This window comes from Euleptes europaea, chromosome 3 (genome assembly GCF_029931775.1).
Source record: "Euleptes europaea isolate rEulEur1 chromosome 3, rEulEur1.hap1, whole genome shotgun sequence".
Lineage (NCBI taxonomy): Eukaryota > Metazoa > Chordata > Lepidosauria > Squamata > Sphaerodactylidae > Euleptes > Euleptes europaea.
Window position 1 is genome coordinate 108987497 of NC_079314.1, and position 22553 is coordinate 109010049.

Below are 22553 nucleotides of genomic sequence, written 5' to 3' on the forward strand. Positions count from 1 at the left end.
TGCAATTTCATTGTGATGCAGCAGGTGGCTCTGTTGCTAGCAATATTTTTCTCCTTGACCCCCCCCCCCCCCGTGTGGCATTATCTGTGCAGTTTCCCATATATGTGTGTGTTTAAAAAAAATACTTAATAGCTTTCATTGATCTGTGGCTTTGTTAGGGCCTGACTATGTCTTTTTGAATTGAATGTTCTGCTGCACCTAAGTACGTCGGATCATATTTTGAAAGCAGAATGTCTCACATTGTTGGGATACGCTGAGAACAATCTGCGGCCATTACTGGATGGAAACTTTCGACATCTTTTGGGTGAAACCCCCCCCCCCCCCACGTGTAACTCCTTTCTCACTTCGTCCGATTATGTGCGAAGATAACTTCTTAGGAGTGATGGATACTGAATCCATAGCAGACTAGAATTCAAGTCCTGCAACGCCTTCCCAACAAGGATTTCCTGGGTGTAAGCTCTCATGTGTCAAAGCTCACTTAGTTAAATACAAATGAGAATGAAGATCCATCAGTCTTCATATTCAGGTCAAAATGTGGAAGGAGTGTTACGGGGGAGGGGGGAAAGAGAGAAGGAAGAGGAGGAAGAGGAAGAAAAAGAAGTGGAGGAAGAGGAAGAAGAGAAGAAAGAAGAGGAAGGGGAAGAAGTGGTTTTTATATGCCCATTTTCTTACCTTTTAAGGAGAATTTAACTGACTTACAATCGCCTTCCCTTCCTCTCCCCACAACAGGCACCTTGTGAGATAGGTGAGGCTGAGAGAGTTCGGAGAGAACTGTGAGTAGCCCAAGGTCACCCAGCTGGCTTCATGTGTAGGAGTGTGGAATCAAACCCGGTTCTCCAGATTAGATTCCACCGCTCTTAACCACGACGCCACGCTACATGGGCCAGAGCAAGAGTCGACCCCAGTAGCACCCTCAAGACCAACAAAAGTCCAGTAGCACGTTAAAGACCAACAAGATATGTATCTGACAAAGGGAATTTTGACTCTCAAGAGCTTATTTTTTGGAAATTTTGGTGATCTTTAAAGGTGATAACTGGACTTGAATCTTGCTCTTCTACTGCAGACCAATACACACCTGAAAGAAGGGCCAGTAAGGATGCAGAGGTACCATGCAAAATTTAATGGGTTTGATTAAACTAGGAGATATGAATGGAGGTGGGAAATGCAGAAAATTAGCATCTGTAATAAGATCAGAATCCTGTGTCCCTGTTCAGCCCTAGGGAAGGGGGTCCTGAACTAGTTAGTGAATTCTCATTCAGCAGTCTCATACTGTAATCTCCCTTTGAAACTTATCTTGTAGGTCAACAGTGGAACATCCTGAAAGATTAAAATGTTCTTCCACTGGTTTCTATTGAGATTTTTAATGTCAGATTTCTGTCCATGACAGATGCTAATTTTCCCATTTCTGTGCATATCTCCTAGTTCCAATCAATCAGATTGCCTCTTGCATTGTACCTCTGCATCCTGACTTCTTTGAAACACCCCTCCCACCTCCTGACCTGGATATAAGGGCTGATGGATCTTCATTCTCACTTGTATTGGACAAAGTGAAAGCTTATCTCCTGGAAAGTTTTGTTGGTCTTTTAGGTGCTTCTGGACTTGAATTTTGTTCTACTACTGCAGATGAACATGGTTACCCACCTGCAACCAAATCCATAGCAGTTTGTGTCCCATTAACCTTTACCTGCAGCATTTTATGGAAGTCATAAGAACATAAGAAAGGCCATGCTGGATCAGACCAAGGCCCATCAAGTCCAGCAGTCTGTTCACACAGGGGCCAACCGGGTGCCTCTAGGAAGTCCACAAACAAGATAACTGCAGCAGCATTGTCCTGCCTGTGTTCCAGTGCACCTAATATAATAGGCATGCTCCTCTCATCCTGGAGAGAATAGATATGCATCATAAATAGTATCCATTTTGACTAGTAGCCATGAATACCCCTCTCCTCCATGAACCTGTCCACTCCCCTCTCCAAGCCTTCCAAGTTGGCAGCCATCACCATCCTTATGTCTGTTTTGAATCTCTCACCCTCCAGCTTGAGCAGATGACCCTCCATGCTAGTATTATGAGAGAGGGAGAAAAGCTTCTCCCTGTCCACTCTCTCCATATCATGAATTCCTGTGCTGCAGGCCTTATGTTTGACACCCCTGCTCTACACCACTTCAGGCAGTAATACAGAGTGAAACAAAATATGTGTGACATCACACACATAAGGGCTTTCCCAGTCTTATCTCTGCTTCTGACATGCAGTGCAGACTTGGAAATTTGGAAGGAAGAAGGTGGGTTTGTGGCTGTGCTTAACCCTTCCCTGTCCCTACCACTCTTCCTCTGCCCACTACTCAATCAGAGATACATCATCACCCAGAGCCCAGGCATGGCACAAACAGCCAGAGCCCTGTATCTGTTTACAGAACGAGTGGGTGAAATTTCTCAGCTCATGATAGCAACATGAAAACTGGCAAGGGGTGGTGTAGATTAAAACTCACTAAAAGGTGTGTGTGCGGGGGGGGGGGGGGCGGGGGACCTAGCATATATCTACTTTTTGAAACTAGTCAGGCCTGTGAAGAGTTAGCTGTATGCTTTCTACTTTTTGTTAGATAAAACCAGCATCAAGTCATGGTGAGAGGGATCCATTAGGATCTGTAGACCTGGGTTCGATCCCCATCCAGCCATGGAAGCTCACTGGGTGACCTTGGGCCAGTCTCTCAGCCTGATCTACCTCGCAGGGTTATTGTGCAGGTCAGATGAGGCCGGGAGAACCACCTACCTCTCTCTGAGCTCTTTGGACGAAAAGCAGGATAAAAGTGTGATTGTTGTTGAAATTGACACTGGTCTTGGGGCTGTTTAGCTTGGGGTGGAGACAGTAGACATGGAAAAGCTTTTCTCCCTCTCTTGTAATACTAGGATGCGGGGTCATCTGCTGAAGCTGGAGGGCGAGAGATTCAAAACAGATAAAAGGGCAGGATAAAAGTGTGATTGCTTGGAAAGAAGGCGGTTAAGGGGAGACATGATAGAGGTTTATAAAATTATGCATGTATGGAGATAGTGGATAGGGAGAATGCGGGGTCATCTGCTGAAGCTGGAGGGTGAGAGATTCAAAACAGATAAAAGGAAGCATTTCTTCACACAACACATAGTTAAACTGTGGAACTCCCTGCCCCAGGATGTGGCGATGGCTGCCAACATGGAAGGCTTGAAGAGGGGAGTAGACATGTCCATGGAGGAGAGGGCTATTTATGGCTACTATTAAAAATGGCTGCTAGTCATGATGCATACCTATCCTCTCCAGGATCAGAGGAGCATGCCTATTATATTGGGTGCTGAGGAACACAGGTAGGATAATGCTGCTGCAGTGGTCTTGTTTGTAGGCTTCCCAGAAACACCTGGTTGGCCACTGTGTGAACAGACTGCTGGACTTGATGGGCCTGGGTCTGATCAAGCAAGGCCTTGTGGTCTGAAACTGACGTTGGTCTGAAATTGACACGGGTCTGAAATGGGGGGTGGGGGTCCTGGGCAGTATGAGACAACCAGAGGCTCTGGGGCTAGGAAAGGCACCCCTTTGCCGGCTCAAAGCAGCGGCTTTTGTGCTTATGTTAATTTGCTGGTGAATAATTTAAAGGGGCCTGTTTATTTTTTAATAGAAGGGAAAGATATAAATTGACTGAGTGTGGGTAATGTTACTTACAGCTGCCACTGAACAGATGCTGGGAGTTTTTAAATGGATATTTTAGTCTGCAATAACTTACAGGAGTGGGAAACAAACTCTTCCCCCCCCCCCCCCGGTTTTCATTTCCTTTCTCACCTCATTCTTTTAAAATTGATTCTCTGACAAAGATTGACACTAAGGTTTCTGCCTCCCCTCCTCTTATATATATCGAGAATGAGATTATAAATATTTAGATTATAAATATTTAATCTACTTGGTTCTAATTTTTTGTGGGTTTTTTTTTTTGGCAGAGATTGTGTGTTAATGATTATGATGGACTATTTTAATAAGGCTGTTAAATAAGTTTCATTTATTTTTCGGAATCACGCTTGCCCAGAATGAGTCAGTTGAATCTCTTATTTTTGGGGGGAGGGGGTGCAGAGAGATACAAATGAGAGCTGCATTTTGAATTAGGGGAAGTTTTGAACAGGTTTCTCATCGACACAAGAACAGGGAAAGAAAAAGGGAAGAGGTGCTACAGAACAGAGGATCGCTACCAGCGTATGCCGGGTACCTCAGTGATGTGAGTGGATTACTTGATGCAGTTGAGTGTATGTTCTAAAATCAGGCTCTGTTCAGGGATGCTTTTCGTTACCTGATTCAGTTTTCTTAAAAAAAAACTATCCTCCCAAAAATCCCAGGAAGATTGGAGGAATGGTATACCTCCTTTCTTCTGGCCGACCTTCAATCTCGAAACTCTATATGACAGCCCTTCAAGTACTTGAAGATGGTTGCCATATCACCTCTCAGTCTTCTCCTCTGCAGGCTAAACATACCCAGCTCCTTCAACCTTTCCTCATAGGACTTGGTCTCCAGACCCCTCACCGTCTTTGTTGCCCTCCCTCTGGACACGTTCCAGCTTGTCTACATCCTTCTTAAATTGCGGTGCCCAAAACTGAACACAGTCAGAAGAGAATGAGAGACGGATGGGCCCCGTGATAAGACCTGCCGTTTGGCAGCATCTTACAGTCGTAATATGAAAAGGGGCAAGCGAAGCAGGTCTCATTCTTTACTCAAGCCGTTTCTTCTACTACTCTGCATATGTGTCTGCCTGCAGTTTGCTGAGTGCCTTACAGAATACAGAAGCGTCAGAGTCTGGCTTAAAAATATTCCAGGTTGAGTAAATGCATTGTTTGAAAAGAAAAATCTCACTCCTTGAGATCAGGCTAAAATTCCCTGTTTGTAAGACGCCTCTTCTGTGAAGCTTCACTCCATCACCCTTGCTCAGGACTGAAATGAACACACATGAAGCTGCCTTATACTGAATCAGACCCTTGGTCCATCAGCGTCTGCTCAGACCGGCAGCGGCTCTCCAGGGTCTCAGGCACATCGTCTTCCACATCACCTACTTGCCTAGTCCCTTTTAACTGGAGATGCCAGGGATTGAACCTGGGACCTTCTGCATGCCGAGCTGATGCTCTACCACTGAGCCCCAGCCCCTCCCCAAGTTTGCACAACTGTATATTTGTCCACATTGGTTCCCTTTCCCCTTTTCTCTCTGCTGTTTCCCCCCACTGTGAAAGAGGTCTTATAAGAACTTTTGGGCAGGAACCTCTCTGTTTTGTGTGTGTGTTACTGTGGAAAGCATGCATGATGATGCTATAGAAATAAAAACCATACAAGTTCACGCATCAATCTGCTTAACAGTTATAAGTATGATCTCTTGTTCCAAGACAAGAACTGTTGGTTCAGGCTTTGGGGGCTCAGACCCTGTGCATGCATGTATACTTAAAGCCTGCCCGTTTCAACGCGAAAATAACGTCTGCCTTTCTTCGAGGCATGTACTTCTGCTGGAATGAAAAGTGCTTTTATCAGAAACTATTGAAAAACACACTCCAGTTGACATTGAAGTGTGATGATCTTGGTTGTGTTTTATATCTGGCTTTTTTTACAAAAAAAAGTTATGTTTAAAATTCATAGCACTTTCAAATCCTGATAAAAGAGCCTAATTTTCCAGCTTGCTTTGTTCCATGTAATATATTTTCCAAATCCATTTCAAGCAGCTCATTCTCTCTCCCCCCACCCCTTCTTGTTTCAGCAACTTTCCGGCAAGTTTGGTTAGACAATAGGCTTTTATTAATAAAATTAGTTAACAGCTCACTGGAAAGCACGAAAGTTAAACCGAGTAGCTGGAACTTGATTTACAGCGGCGAGGGGCAGCAAATGTCCTGAAGAGCAGCAGAGAGATGGACCCTCTCCCACGACTGGGCGGGAGACCCCTGGGAGCTTCATGCGACCCACACGGCGCTTTCTAAAAGGAAGAGCCGAGGATAAGTGCAACAAATAATTTGGGAAGACGGGCCTGACTTAAGACTTTGTTCTAAAACAAATTTAGATAAAAAAAATAATTAATCATGTGCATTTATAAAGCTTTATCAGAAATGCAGTTTCTTTGGCGGATCCATTCTCTTAAATTCATTCCACGGTGGCTTCAGGCTTTTCTTGGTAGGGAATTAATGTAATCATGTTACACAGAGATCTATGGGGTGGACTGCCGTGTGGAGTAAGGAAGGGGGTGTTGCCTAATTTGCTTCCATGACGGGAAGATTTATATTTTTGGTGAACTAAAGAACATAAGAAAGGCCATGCTGGATCAGACAGAGGCCCATCAGGTCCAGCAAGTGTGTTCCCACAGTGGCCAACCAGGGGCCACTCTCCAAAGAAGGAGAGGTCACCACCTCCCGAGGAAGCCTGTTCCACTGAGGAACTGCTCTGTCAGAAAGTTCTTCCTAATGTTTAGCCAAAAACTCTTGATTTAATTTCAACCTGTTTGTTCTTGTCCGGCCTTCTGGGGCGACGGAAAACAACTCGGCACCCTCCTCTATATGACAGCCCTTCAAGTACTTGGAGATGGGTATCATATCACCTCTCAGTCGTCTCCTTTCCAGGCGAAACATTTAAACATAAATATATATATGCACCCATCTTTTGTCCATAATGCCTGGAACCCAAGGCAGATAACAACACAGTATAAAACCACTAGAAACCCAGAGAAAAAATACAAACAGAAAGTAAGAGTTCCGTCCAAACAACACCAAATGGTACTGTCAAAGTGCCCGCTTCACAAAGGCCCGGGTGCTTTCAAATAAATCTGTTGTTGGTTCTGTTTTAGCCACAGATTTTGGTGCCACACCCCTTTGTTTCCCTTGTGTTGGAAATGGGTGCTTAATAGGGGTGTAGTGGTTTGGAGCGGTGGACTCTGATCTGGAGAACCGGGTTTGGTTCCCCACTCCTCCACATGAGCGGCGACGGCTAATCTGCTGAACTGGATTTGTGTCCCCACTCCTACGCACGAAGCCAGCTGGGTGACCTTGGACCAGTCACACTCTCCCAGCCCCACCTACCTCCCAGGGTGTCTGTTGTGGGGAGGGGAAGGGAAGGTGATTGTAAGGCGGTTTGATTCCTCCTTAAGTGGTAGAGAAAGTCGGCATATAAAAACCAACTCTTCTTCTCTTCTTAACCACCAAATTTGTCTTGAGCCTTTGGTTGCCAAAGGCTACTATAGAGGTCCCTGGAGTGGGACATGCCCATAGAGAAGCAGTTTCCGTACAGCTCCAGCATTTGTATGAATGAGACCGTTGTTAGTCTTGGCCCGGCAGAATAGAGATGGGTTATTACAGCCTTCTGCTCAAGGGTGGGGGGCGGGACGTGTGTGGCTCTTGATTAACGCTCCCTCTCTGGGCAGTCCAATCTGGACTTTCACGAGGGGGTTTGAAAGACTGGGAATGGAAATTGTGGCACAAAAAGCTTATGCGTCAACCAGATCGTTCTGCATTATTTTAAATTGCAGACTGTGCCCTTACTCTTTATTAAGACTAAAGCAACTTTAAGCAGTCTGGGGTTATCAGGAGATAATCACGTCCCCAGGGTGTTTACAGCACTTTGAAACGCAAAGATTGTGATTACTCTCTGATTGCCGTGCAGCTTATTATTCTTTACTGCTTAATAATGGGACCATAATATTGCTCTTCGGTAGAGCTAGCTGAATACCGCTCTCCAGTTTTAATCATGTAAATGGCTGCGTTTACAAATGCAAGAGGTTTTTGCCTGCATTTGAGCTGAAGGACATTAGAGTAAGAAATGTTCATACCCACATCCTGTGGCTAGATCTGTGCCACTTAAGATTGTTACTTCTGAATCACGGTGGTTTTTCTAAGATTGGCATCTCTTTGGTTTTGCTATAGAAACATGTTGAATGCATCATCTGTCTTTACCCCCTGAATGTCGTCCCCCCCAGGAAACTCTCCCCCAAAGCATTATCTAATTCCAGATTGTGGAATTGTCTTAGACACAATTTTCAGTGCAAGAACCTAAAAATGGCTGCCTGAAATAGTTTTACCTGGATTCTTTCCCCTTTGGTTTCTCCATTTTGTACATTTGGAAGAGACAAGTGGAAACTGATTGACACCAATATCGTTTTTGTGTTTGGTCTTTTACTGGGCCCTTGACCTGAATGACCCAGCCTGATCTTGTCAGATCTCAGAAACTAAGCAGGGTTGGCTCTTGTTAGTACTTGGATGGGAGACCACCAAGGAAGTCCAGGGTTGCTACAAAGAGGTAGGCAACGGCAACACTTTTAGATTTTTCATATTATCATCTGATAATTCAGCAGAGTTCTCCAAGGCTATTGTGCTTAGCAAAGCCCATCTAGCCTCTGTGTGTGTGTGTGCCAGAAACAAAAATACTCGGAGCTTTTTTAAATTTATTCAAACTAATATGCTTCATTTGTTATAGGAACTCCATTTCTGGATAGGATAGAGTCAATATAGTTTCCTAATCTGGTCTAACTAAGATGGAGGGAGATACAGGACCCGCGTCCTGCCCTCATGGTTGCAAGATGGAGAAGAGTTCGTGTGTGCGAGGTGAGGTGCGAAAAAAGGAGGAAGAAAGGAAGTTTCCTGAGAATAAGAACATAAAAACATAAGAAAAGCCCTGCTGGATCAGACCCAGGTCCATCAAGTCCAGCAGTCTGTTCACACAGTCGCCAACCAGGTGCCTCTAGGAAGCCCCCAAACAAGACGACTGCAGCAGCACCATCCTGCCTGTGTTCCACAGCACCTAATATATTCGGCATGCTCCTCTGATCCTGGAGAGAATAGGTATATATCATGACTAGTATCCATTTTAACTAGTAGCCATGAATACCCTTCTCCTCCATGAACATGAATAGCAATCTACACATCAATGGGATACTTTCAGAGCCTTAGAGAAAGGATGCCCAGTGCCTTGACTCCTTTATCTCTCTGACTCTCTAGTCAAGCCGCCCCCCCCATGTCTAAGAGGCCCTGCAAAATCCTTCACTCCCAACAAAAACCACCTCTGTTTGTCTCTTGCCTTGAAAACTCTACTGAGTCACCATAAGTTACAACTTGACGACTCTTTCCACCACTTTTACTGTGACCCGGGAATGATTGCAATGTATCCTCTTAGGGCTAAGCATCATTTTGTTTTTGTGTGTAGAATCTTCCTTGGTCTCTCATCCAAGTACCAACCCTGCTTAGCTTCTGAGATTTGATGAGATTGGGCTATACCATGTTGCCTTCCTTCCACCTTAAAAACACACACACACACAAAAATCCCCCACCAAGTACTAACTAGATGAGTAATAAATCCAATATCCCCTTATTTATGAGGCTAGCATGAATTATGCTTAACGGCCTCTATTTTGAAGCGGTGGTTGGTTTTTGTATGTGCACGTAAGACCCCGTTTTCATTAGCGGGGATATAAAATGTTAATAATACCTTGATATTGTAATGCTCTGTGGCAGCATAGATCTTCTGTGTCCTTTCTGGAATCCTGCAAGCAAAGCTCTCATTCGTATCACAAATAGAATTTGTTCATGAAATAAAAAATGTATTGTTTTCATTGTTAGAAGATGCCGCTAAATTGGCTGAATGTTTGATAATCACATCTCAAGCTGATTATTCTGCTAATAGTCTTAAGATATTGTTTTATTTTAAAAATAAGTGCATCACTATAGCCCTAATACTAATGTATATATGTATATATTTTTTAAAAGACCTTTCTTGTTTCTGCAAAGTCTGAATGAGATTTTCAAAATTGAATAATAATTTGATCCGTTAATCTTTTGAAGCTAGTAATTTTATTTTCCCCTCTTTGCAAGTCTCCGAGGCTCGCAAATGAATAGAGCTTCATTACTGGAGCCTGCGTTTAATAACCATTATCCATTATCTTGTAATTAAGACTCCCTGTAACGAATCATGAGGACAATGCAAAAATACATAGTACATTTCTTTAATGAACTGGAAAATGTTCATCTTGTTCTATTTAGTAATGAGTAGCTGAATAGTCGTTAAATCCACTGGAGAATAGAGCGAGATGGATTTTGAAGACTATCTGGAGTTTGCGGTTAATCTATTAGAATTAAAATTTCATCTTCTATTTTTATCAACAGCCGATTAGAAACCCTTCTGTTTGACCAAATTGATTAGGAGACCCTATACAAGGGCAGATGTTGTTTAATGAAAGTTTTTAATGAAACTGTACCATAGAGATTTCTAATTACCAGACTTATGAAAGCTTTGACTTACCTTATCCTGAAGAGATGTGTGTGTGTCTTTAGGGGGGTGGGGGGGGTGTTGGGTAGAAAGACTATTATGCTAAAGGGCTTAAACTCTGCAATTAAATGAAAAACACCAATGTAGAAGTTGGTGTGGTAAAGTTTTGAATTGGCTTTTTTTAAAATACGGGGAAGAAACTTTGGCCAGAAAGCTGAGATGTTCCACCAGGCCTATGGTTGAGGGCAGCGAAGGTTTTCCATCTTAGTTGGCCTCCTTTCTCTTGCCCTCCCCCTCCACTTCCCTTTTCCTACCCTGTCTTCCTAGTTATATTAGTCATCATGCCTATTCCTAACCTGGAGAGCCAGCATGGTTTAGTGGTTAAGAGCGGCGGTTTGGAGCGGTGGACTCTGATCTGGAGAACCGGGTTCGATTCCCCACTCCTCCACATGAGCGGCAGAGGCTAATCTGGTGAACTGGGTTTGTCTCCCCAGTCCTACACATGAAGCCAGCTGGGTGACCTTGGGCTAGTCACAGCTCTCTCAGCCCCACCTACCTCCCAGGGTGTCTGTTGTGGGGAGGGGAAGAAAAGGTGATTGTAAGCCGGTTTGAGTCTCTCTTAAATGGTAGAGAAAGTCGGCATATAAAAACCAACTTTTCTTCTCTTCTTCTAATCTCGATTCGTCCCCAGCTAAGATCTTATCTCTACTCGACTGGCACCCGCCACTGGAATGATTAAGGGAGCTATTGGAATTTTAAAGATATTGAAGAATTTTAACTGGAATTGTACGTTTTTAAATTGTGTAATATGCTGTGAGCTGCCCCAAGCCCAGCATTGCCAGGGAGGGGTGGTATATAAATCAAATAAATAAATAAAGCTTAAAGAGGGAAGTTGAAGAGGGTTGCCAGATCCCGACCCAGAGATTATCAGATCTTGGAGGTAATGAAAGAAGAAGAAGAGTTGGTTTTTTATTCCGACTTCCTCTACCTTTTTTAAAGAGAATCAAAACGGCTTACAATCTCCTTCCCTTCCTCTCCCCACAACTGACCCCTTGTGAGGTAGGTGGGGCTGAGAGAGTTCAGAGAGAACTATGTCAAGCCCAAGGCCACCCAGCTGGCTTCATGTGTAGGAGTGGAGAAACCAACTCGGCTCACCAGATTAGAGTCCACCACTCTTAACCACTACACTATGAAAGAATAAGCAGTTATGGAGTTTCCTGCCCCAGTGGCGCCTTTGCCCATCTTTTCATCACCTGTTCCAGGAAAGAGCTGCTGCTTTCCTGTAGCAGATGGAAATGAAGCTGGTAAGCAGAGTCAGGAGCTGGCAACCCTAGTTTTATACCCCATCTCGTTTAACATATGAGGGTCTGGCTCAGTGGTAGAGCAGCTGCCTGGCTTGTAAAATGTCCCAGGTTCAATCCCTCTCATCCCCCGTTAAAAGGACTAGGCAGTAGGGTATGTGGAAGGCCTCTGCCTGAGACCATGGAGATCTGTCATCAGTCAGAGTAGACAACACTGACCTTGAGGGACCAATGATGTGATTCAGCTGAATACATTTTGCAACAGCATTTGTTCATATTTAGAGGAAGGGCTGTGGCTTAGTGGTAGAGCAGCTGCTTGGCATGCAGAAGGTCCCATGTTCAATCCCCGGCATCTCCAGTTAAAGGGACTAGGCAAGTAGGTGATGGGAAAGACCCCTGCCTGAGACCCTGGAGAGCTGCTGCCGGTCTGAGTAGACAATACTGACTTGATGGACCAAGGGTCTGATTCAGTATAAGGCAGCTTCATGTGTTCAACATCAGCAGCCCAAAAGCTTTGCTTTTGGCCAAACTCAGATAATCCTTGTGAACACCTATTTGCTTCTGGACCCAGTCATTTACAGCTTTTGGCCCAAGCACAATAATGCAGATGTTTCTAGCCATTGCGGTTGCCAGAACAACTTGGAAAAATCTCCTAGTGGGAAGGCACTACGGATCAGATTCCAGGGGGGAAACTTCAAGGAGCCTGACCCTAGAGTTGTGACATCGAAGTTTGTGGAGTGCGTTTTTTCGTGTCCCTCAATCTTCAGAGTCTCTTACGAAATTGTCGGTTAAATCCTAGAAAGTTACTCCAGTCTGAGCCCATTCATTTCAATGGGTGTAGACTGGAGTAACTGCAAAGGATTGCACTGTTTGCTGTTTAGCAGACGATGAGGGAGGAATCTAATTTTGCCGGGCTTCCATCATCCCCACAGCTGCTGGCTGGGGTGTGGGGAAGTTGAGGGAGACAGTGTTTCATACACCATCACACTTAGCGGTTGCACTGCCTGTGTTATAATTAATAACTAAATTCATGTAACGAACAATGCTTAAGCCAGTAATAAATAACTTTGGTGACTCTCTCCTCAACCCCATTTTTATTTCCTCCAAGGTTCCGATTTCATTAAGACCTCTACAGGAAAAGAAGCAGTTAATGCTACCATCCCAGTAGGGCTTGTGATGGTGAGGGCCATCAGAGATTTCTTCTGGAGAACCGGCTACAAGGTAATTTGAGTACAACACTCCCTCCTTAGGAAGGGAGGTAAGGAGTCATCAGATGACATTTGCTGTATCCAGTGAATAGTTCGTTTGTTGCATTTTAACCCAACTGTCTTTCAAGCATCTTTGGGTGCATGCATGCCCTCCTCCATTTTATCTTCATCCTATGACAGAGGTCAGCAGGGAGGGTAACTTCCCCAAGATCACCAACTGAGCTTCAGGGCTGAACATGTGTTCAAACCGAGTCTTCCCTTTCAGACTCCAGTACTCCGGTTGCTATACTATACTGGCCTCATCTTGGAGCTTGAAGATTGAAGCAAGCATTGGCTTTTTTTTTTTAGCAGAAGTCAAAAAGAGTTACAAGCACCGTCCATCAGCTCTCTAAGTTGGACCTTAAAATTAAAGAGTTGGTCCATATTTCCACACTGTTAGCAGACCCTAACAAGACAGTTCTAAGTAGAGTTACATCGTACAAAGTCCACTGTCTTCAGTTGTAAATGTGTAAATTGTGGAACTCCCTGCCCCAGAATGTGGTGATGGCTGCCAATTTGGAAGGCTTTAAGAGGGGAGTGGACATGTTCATGGAGGAGAGGGCTATCCATGCCTACTAGACAAAATGAATACTACTCATGATGCATACCTATTCTCTCCGGGATCAGAGGAGCATGCCTATTAAGTGCTGTGGAACACAGGCAGGATGGTGCTGCTGCAGTCTTCTTGTTTGTGGGATTCCTAGAGGCACCTGGTTGGCCACTGTGTGAACAGACTGCTGGACTTGATGGGCCTTGGTCTGATCCAGTATGGCTTTTCTTACGTTCTTGATGCATAAAGCACACTCCTTCTGAGAAGCGGAGTAGCCGTCAACCAAATTCCTACATCCTTTACCAGGCTTTTTCATGCAGAGCTGAGAAAACAAAAGTAATCCTGCAGCAAGCAAATTTGCTTGGATTGGCTAAGCGGTTCTCTTATTTAAGACGGAAGAAAGCTTCATACAAACACTGGTTGACAGATACTGTTGTTTACTCTGAAGAAGGTCAAACTGCATTTAGCAAATAATGTGATGTTACTAGCAAGCTATTTCAGCTGCTTCAGGTCAGAGACCCACATTAGACATAATATAATTGATATGATTTTGTGTGGCAAAATGATATACATCCACACTCTCATATTGGGCAGTGGACTCTAAAGAGAAAAATGAAGGTTTTTGTAACGTGGGAGAGTTTTTGATTGAGAGCCTCACTTTATCATCGCATGGTTTAAAAGGTCTCATACTGGAGGTAATTACAATCCAGTTGCAGAAGAAGAAGAGTTGGTTTTACATGCCGACTTACTCTACCACTTAAGGAAGACTCAAACCGGCTTACAATCACCTTCCCTCCCCCTCCCCACAACAGACACCCTGTGAGGTAGGTGGGGCTGAGAGAGTTCAGAGAGAACGGTGACTAGCCCAAGGTCACCCAGCTGGCTTCATGTGGAGGAGTGGGGAAACCAACCCGGTTCATCAGATTAGAGTCCACCACTCTTAACCACTACACCACGCTGGTGGAAATATGTGAAATAGTTCCCCTCCCCATAACAACATTGTCACAAGCTAGAGGCTCTCGGACTCAGCAAGATGAGCTCCTCAGGCATCAGATATTATGATCGAACCTTGCGCCCCCCTCCCCCCATGTATGGCATGGAGACTGAAAGTCTTCCTGGTTTGGAACAAAAACGTGAATCAGATGATATTACCAAATGTGGCTTGCCTACAACCAGCATCCCAACAATGCCTTCCTAAGGAGATTATACCCTTCTAAGTCTAAAATAGGTAGGCTTGACAGGGCGAACTGTTTAGGGCGGTACTTGAAATCCAGGTTTGTAGGCAAGAGAACAAAATACAGTTTGTCTTTTCACCTGCTCTGGACTTCATAGTAAACTACATTTTGAAGACTTCTTGGTCTGGAAAACACCAGTTTTTTCTGTGAAACCCATATTGGGTGAGATAACAAACTGGTTCTCTCTCTTGCTGCCTAACCAGGACGATATGATTTGCGGTGCCGTCCTAAGCAGAATTGCACTCTTCCAAATCATTTGGACTTGATGGGCTTCGGTCTTGATCCAGCATGGCTTTTCTTATGTTCTTATGAGCATGCCTATTTCATTAGGTGCTGTGGAACACAGGCAGGACAATGCTGCTGCAGTCGTCTTTGTGGCCTTCCTAGAGGCACCTGGTTGGCCACTGTGTGAACAGACTGCTGGACTTGATGGGCCTTGGTCTGATCCCGCATGGCTTTTCTTATGTTCTTAAGAACGAGACATCCTAAAGCTAGTGCACAGACTTCTGGGTGAACTGGTACTCTGACCAGGGCAAATTCTTCCTGGTTTCATAAAAGCTGTTGCCTTGACAGGTCTTGTTCTTCATCTTCTTGGTTGTGTCCATTCCTCTCATTTTGCCTCGGAGAGCTGAAGGTTTCAAGACTCTCAGATGCTTCAGAAAACATGCGGCACCTAAAGATGCTTGGAAGACATTTTTTTTAAGGGGTACAAAAAAAGAATATGGGAATAGAAATAGGGAAAGTTTGTGTTATATTTATATCTGCCCAGCATGACCCTTCTGCTTATCTACCCCAGAATATAACCCCAGAATATATAATTTCTAACTCAAGCCCCTTTTAACCTCCTTTCTATTCTATACTTCATAAAAATTCGCTACAAAACTATTATTACTATAATCCTCAACTGATAACTGATAGTTAATTCTATTATTTCATGTTAGAAAAGTTTAACTATTAGTCAGAAATATACTATCAAAAACCTGATGATCATATCATATGGTCAGCCCTCTCTATTTTATATATACCTATCAAAAAATAGTTGCCATTTATCTTCCATGTTAACTTTTTAAAAGTGCTATTAACAGAAAGTATGTGCATGCATGTGCACAGTCTCAGAAGTTTTTTAAAAAAACAGATGTAAACTGAGTTCATATCGTTTTTATTAAACGAAGACAAGTTTATCACCAATGCGAGATTTCTAAATGGCTTTCTTAACAAACCAATTTGGCTGCGGCACAGATGCTTCCTAGCAAGGCGTTGGCTAGTAAAAACAGGTTAATGTAGAAATTAAACTTCTCCCGAGGACAGACGCAGGTTGCAGGGTAACATTTATTGAATGATAAGCGGAGGTTGGCGATATGGAAAAAAAAAGTACGTGGCATAATGGGAAATAATCTTTTCCTGTCATTATTGAAGGACACACACAAATTGGTTTTTCTGCTGGGAAATCCCCAGTCCAGCAAAACTTATTACTTTTAATAATATAAGGTGACAAGAAAATTCTCAAGGAGATGAACTTATTAAACAAAATAATGAAATGCGGCGAAACAGCAGGGGGAAAGTACCCAGACTTTATATAGCTCTTCAATGAAACGTTTTATTTATAAATGGCGTGTTTTGGCAGTCAGGTGGACGCTTTGGGAAGTCAGGAGATGGAAATGGAGAAAGGCTAGTCATGGGCGAAAATGGGTGAAAATAAATGAAATTTCTTCTGTGGGGGGGATGCAAATTTTTAAGCAAAAAAGGAAGGGTGGCCAAGATCCAAGGGGACGTGCTACTATTTATAGAATGTTCTGAAGCTCTCTCCCAAAAGTCACCCAGCGTGGTATAGTGGTTAAGAGCAGTGGTTTGGAGCAGTGGACTCTAATACGGAGAATTGGGTTTGATTCCCTGCTCCTCCACATGAGCGGCAGACGCTAATCTGGTGAGCCGGGTTGGTTTCCCCACATGAAGCTAGCTGGGTGACCTTGGGCTAGTCACAGCTCTCTTAGAGCTCTCTCAGCTCCACCTACCTCACAGGGTGTCTGTTGTGGGGAGGGGAAGGGAAGGTGATTGTAAGGCAGTTTGATTCTTCCTGAAGTGGTAGAGAAAGCCGGCATATAAAAACCAACTCTTCTTCCTCCTCCTCCTTTACAAGGTTCTGCAGTTAGGAAAAATAAGAGGTCCTCTCCCCTGCCTATGGGAAAGCTCTATACTTGCCTGAGTTGGAGTTCTGAGCATCATGTAATGTTTATACCCATTTTTCTTTTCCTTTTAACTTTCCCCCTTCTTCTTTTGACCCAGAAATTTGCTTTTCATTGTGTTGGTCCACACGCCACTTTTGCAAGTGGCTGTTTCAGGTCTTATGCGAATCTCTGTTCCCTCTTCCCACTTAACCCTCCCCCCACGCGCGAATTCCACCCTGGTCTCGAGGTTCTCTTCCCTTCCTCCCTCCCCCCATCCTGCTGCCCAGGTTTCCAGGACCTGCTTTTTGGGAGGCACAGGGGGCCACAGCAGAAACGGGGAGGCAGCAACGTTCAGGTCCAAAAGCAGACGTTTGCTCATGACTCAGTGAATCAAAGCTACAACACGGCATTTTTAAGTGTTGTTGTCCACTCCGAGAAGTTGTGGATAGTATAAGTAGATTATCAGAGGAACCCTAGAAATTAAATGGATCATAGACTCATAGACTCATAGAGTTGAAAGGGGCCCATACAGTCCATCTAGTCCAACCCCCTGCTCAATTCAGGATCAGCTTAGAGCATCCCTGACAAGTGCTTGTCCAGCGTCTGCTTAAAGACTGCCAGTGAGGGGGAGTTCACCACCTCCACAGGCAGCCATTCCACTGCTGAACTACTCCTACTGTAAAAAACGTTTTCCTAATATCCAGCCGGTACCTTTCTGCCCTGACCTGGATGGCCCAGGCTAGCCTGATCTCGTCAGATCTCAGAAGCTAAGCAGGGTCAGCCCTGGTTAGTATTTGGATGGGAGACCACCAAGGAATACCAGGGTTGCTGTGCAGAGGAAGGCACTGGCAAACCACCTCTGTTAGTCTCTTGCCATGAAAACCCCCAAAGGGGTCGCCATAAGTTGGCTGCGACTTGACGGCACTTTACACACACACACACACACGCATTTCTGCCCACAATTTCAACCCATTTTTGTGAACCCTATCCTCTTCTGCCAACGGGAACAGCTCCCTGCCCTCCTTTAAGTGACAGCCCTTCAAATGCTTAAAGAGAGCAATCCTGTCCCCCCTCAACATCTTCTTCTCCAGCTAATAAGGAGCCACACACAAAGACACACACACAAGATATAACCTGCACTTCATCGTTTTGGGCCCAGCCTGAATCGTTTTATTTATATGTTTATTTCCTTCATTCACTTCATTTACACCCCACCTTTCTCCCCAAAGGGGACCCAAAGCCGCTTAAATCGCTCTTCTCTCCTCCGTTTTATCCTCACAACAATTCTGTACAGATCGCTATATCCCGGCTTCCTGTGGCCCCAAGTCGCATCTTTATTTGATGTGTTTTTTCTTCTTCTTCTCAATATCAAGGTTGGCTTTAAGCCGGCAGGAGGAATCCGTACTGCCAAAGATGCCCTTATCTGGCTCTCACTGATCAAGGAAGAACTGGGAGACGAGTGGCTGAAGCCAGAACTCTTCCGCCTGGGCGCCAGTACTCTGCTGGCCGATATTGAGAGACAGGTGAGTTTTGTATTTGTTTTTAATTGCCTTGTGGATTAAATAGCGGGGCCAACTTTTCGTTATTGGTTACCAAACCAACCCTTTACATATGAGATCTGCCTTGGTGATACAGGGTTCTTGTATAGTCCCCAGACCCTATGCTCATTTTTTTTTTTTAGCACAATGGGACATGTGAAGCTACGGTTGGTCCAAACAGCAGTTATTTGTGGGAAGGAGCCTTGGTTGAGCAGTGGAGAACGGGTGCTGTATTTGGGAAGTTCAGGTTCAGTCCCCGGTGTCTGAAGTTGCCGCATCTCTGGGAACAGGTGCTACATCATTAGGAGTATTGTGTCTAAATCAAGGGAGGTAATACTACCACTGTATTCTGCATTGGTCAGACCTCACTTGGAATACTGTGTCCAGTTTTGGGCTCCACAATTTAAGAAGGATGTTGACAAGTTGGAGCGTGTCCGGAGGAGGGCAACCAGAATGGTCAAAGGTCTGGAATCCATGCCCTATGAGGAGAGACTTACGGAGTTGGGTTTGTTTAGTCTGAAGAAGAGAAGGTTGAGGGGAGACATGATAGCCATGTTTAAATATTTGAAGGGATGTCATGTTGATGAGGGAACTAGCTTGTTCTCTGTTGCTCCAGAGACTAGGGCACAGAGTAATGGGTTTAAACTAATAGAAAAGCGATTCCACCTAAACATTGGGAAGAACTTCCTGATGGTGAGGGCTGTTCGATGGTGGAATGCTCTGCCTCGGAGGGTGGTGGAGTCTCCGTCTTTGGAGGTCTTTAAGCAGAGGCTAGATGGCCATCTGTCGGGAGTGCTTTGATTGTGGGATCCTGCATGGTGGGGGGAGGGTTGGGGTCACTGGGGGTGTGTGTGGGGGAGGTGGTTGTTAATTTCCTGCATTGGGCAGGGGGTTGGACTAGATGACCCTGGTGGTCCCTTCCAACTCTATGATTCTATGCAGAAGGATCCAGGTTCCTCTCTAGTTAAAAGACCTGCAGGAATTGGGAAGGGTCTTCTTTTGTCTGAGGGCCAAGAGAGCTGCTGCAAGTCAGAGTAGACAATATGGAGCTTAGGTGGACTAGTGGTGTGATATAGGGGCTGTGATATAGGGGAGGGGCTGTGGCTCAGTGGTAGAGCATTTGCTTGGCATGCAGATGGTCCCAGGTTCAATCCCCAGCATCTCCAGTTAAAGGGACTAGGCAAGTAGGTGATGTGAAAGACCCCTGCCTGAGACCCTGGAGAGCCGCTGCCGCTCTGAGTAGACAATACTGACTTTGATGGACCAAGGGTCTGAGTCAGTATAAGGCAGCTTCATATGTTCATGTGTAATTTCCTGGATTCATACTCATTGAGCAGAGAGAGGTATTTCCCTGCTGTCAAGAGTCTTCTTAAGTTGTAAAAAGGTAGTCCCCTGTGCAAGCACCGGGTCATTCCTGACCCATGGGGTGATGTCACATCCCGCCGTTTACTAATGCAGACTATGTTTATGGGTTGCTTTGCCATTGCCTACCCTAGTCATCTACACTTTACCCCCCAGCAAGCTGGGTACTCATTTTACTGACCTTGGAAGGATGGAAGGTTGAGTCAACCTTGAGCCGGCTACCTGAAACCGACTTCCGTAGGGATTGAACTCAGGTCATGAGCAGAGCTTTTGACTGCAGTACTGCAACTTACCACTCTGCGCCACGGGGCTGTTAAATGGAGATGCCATGAATTGAACCTGGTATGGCGAGATTGACTACATGGAACAGCCCTGCTGTTGAAGATCGGCATAGGACACATTTTAGATTGCGCGGGCACATTTGGAATTCTGGCACAGCGTGGTGGGCGCAGCGACAAAATGGCTGCCACAAAATGGCTCCCGCAGGAGGCAGAGCCAGACACAAAATGATCGTCACAGCTTAACTTCAGTAACACAATGCTGATCCTTCTGCTGTAGTGGCAGCTGCTGCCGGAGCAACATTTTAAAAAATCTGCACAGCCTGTCTAGTCTCCAGTAGTCAATCAGGCGGCTTGCTGGGCAAAAGCCCTATCTGGCTCCACAAAAGGTGCTAGTAGCACAATCGCGCCTACAGGCACCATGTTGGGGACCCCAGCATAGGGGCTGCACAGTCAGGAATACATGCTTAGTCATCTTGGAGATTGTGAAGACCACCAGATTAAAAAGTGTGTAATATAGTGGTTAGAGACTAGGCTCTCAAATCCCCACTCCGCCATGAACCTTGATGGGTGACCTTGGGTCAGTCATTCTCAGCCCCGCCTACCTCTCAGGGTGGTTGTGAGGTTAAAACGGGACAGGAAGAACCATACTTCCTGAGCTCTTTACGGGAAGGGTGGAGTTTAAAAAGGGATAGTGATGGCTAGGTCTGTGGACAAGGCTGGGTTCCGTTCCCTAGTAAGCCCCGCAGGATCGCTCTCAGCCTACCTCGTAGGTCTGTTGCAAGCATAAAATATGACCCAGGTCAGCTGCCGCAAGGGAGGAAGAGGAAGAGGGACAGGCAAACATGACAAGTAATAAAATCCAAGGCATGCTGGCTAGGACGAGCTCATCCGGTATTTCTTTCCCTAAGGAATGGTTTTAGGGAATTTTGGATGGCACACTTCATTTTAATGAACGGGAGTAATTATAAATATGCACCTGCCTTCCTGTTAACCTATCCTTAACGTGCCAGCTTTGTTACACTTGTTTGATTTCTGCTTTTCTGTAACTGCCCCGGTGAACTTCTCTCCTTGTCCTCCCCTTTGCAGATTTACCATCACGTGACTGGCAGATACGCAGCATACTATGACCTGCCTATGGCTTAGGCTGGTGGCTGATGCGGGATGCGAGAGAAAGAGGAGAGGCTTAAAGAAAGCAACGTCCTTGGATCGTTTCCTGCAGCCCAGCCCCAAAAATGCTTATGGAGAGTTCAGAGGGCCAACATGCTCTCATTTCACAGTTCTACTGTACCTAGGGATGTGCCAAACCCCACGGATAAATGTGGCAACCTGTGGATATTTCACGGTTTGTAATGTTAAAATTTGTTGTGTCTTCTCCACACAAAAAAGCTAGTAATTAAATGCATTAAACACCCTGATACAGCTTTAGCCCAGATTTTCTTGGCTGCTAAGGCAAAAAGTTACACTTTATAGGAAATAACTGGATCGGTGTCTGAGAGGAGAAAAGAGCAGCTTCTCTGGATCTGAAAAAAAGGTTTTGGCCCTTTAGAAACACTGCGAGAAATTTAGATCTGGCCTCTGCACAAAGAGGACAGAATAAAGTGTCCTGCGTTAGGTCCTCTGGATCTGCGGCTCCACAGATACATAGACGAGAAGCCCATGGTGTTTGGGATTAATGTACAGCTAACAAAGCTGTTGGCCTAGTTTGAAACCGGAGTGAGGACAGAGAGAGGAGAGTGTTCCCTTCCATGTTTACCTCTGAATAGAAGGGATCCCCGAGTTTTTGTTTTTAACAAAGCCAGGAAAGGGGAGGGGAAGTCATCTTCGTTTTTGGTAGAAACGTTAACCATTCTGTCCCACAATGAGGTGTGTTTGTTCACAAGAGAATGCAAACAGTGGGGCTTAATGAGGGATCTCTCCTTCCATGGATACCCATCCGCACACCTGTGCAAGAAATTTTCTCAAGTCCCCTGAGTTTCCAAAAGCAACTTCTGTGGTATTCAGTGGGGAAAGGTGAGGTGTGCGCGGATCTGGCCCATATCCTTCCAAAGATTACAGCCACAGAGTTTTAGTATGCTGCTCTTGGTTCAATAGGGCATGAGTACTTTTATTGGTTTGGGTGGAATCATCTGGCATTGTGCAGGGGGTTGGACTAGATGACCCTTGGGGTACCTTACAGCTCTAGGTTTCTATCCATGGCAGCTTTTCCAAGCACCCTCACTCAAAACCACCCCACCCCATGTACCACATTTGCACTGTGCCATTTTCTCTGGATTTTGTCCTGAGTTTTCAGTCTTCTGTGTGGCTACAAGATCAGGAACAACAGTAAATCCGTACAGGTTTGCGCAGATTTCTAATAAGGAAGTAGCTGAAATGGTACCCTCTATCTTACGCTGGTAAGAAATTTAAATTATGTTCACCTCTGGGAGAGCCTATGTGGTGTAGTGGTTAAGAGCGGTGGTTTGGAGTGGTGAGCTCTGATCTGGAGAACCGAGTTTGATTCCCCACTCTTCCACAGGAACAGGGGAAGCTAATCTGGTGAACTGGATTTGTTTCCCCACTCCTCCACATGAAGCCAGCTGGGTGACCTTGGGCTAGTCACACACTTTCAGCCCCACCTACCTCTCAGGGTGTCTGTCGTGGGGAGGGGGA

General features: G+C 45.1%; 1 protein-coding gene across 1 annotated transcript in view; it reads left to right on the top strand.

The window, feature by feature from the left end:
• The window catches only part of DERA (deoxyribose-phosphate aldolase), a 56019-nt gene extending 34939 nt beyond the window's left edge, over positions 1-21080 (top strand). Inside the window, exons 7-9 of the mRNA XM_056846975.1 lie at positions 12635-12747; positions 18097-18246; positions 20991-21080. Of these exons, the coding sequence (XP_056702953.1) occupies positions 12635-12747; positions 18097-18246; positions 20991-21047 (320 nt within the window). The 3' untranslated portion in view covers positions 21048-21080. The remainder of the gene's footprint in view (positions 1-12634; positions 12748-18096; positions 18247-20990) is intronic.
• Positions 21081-22553: the final 1473 nt, after the last annotated feature.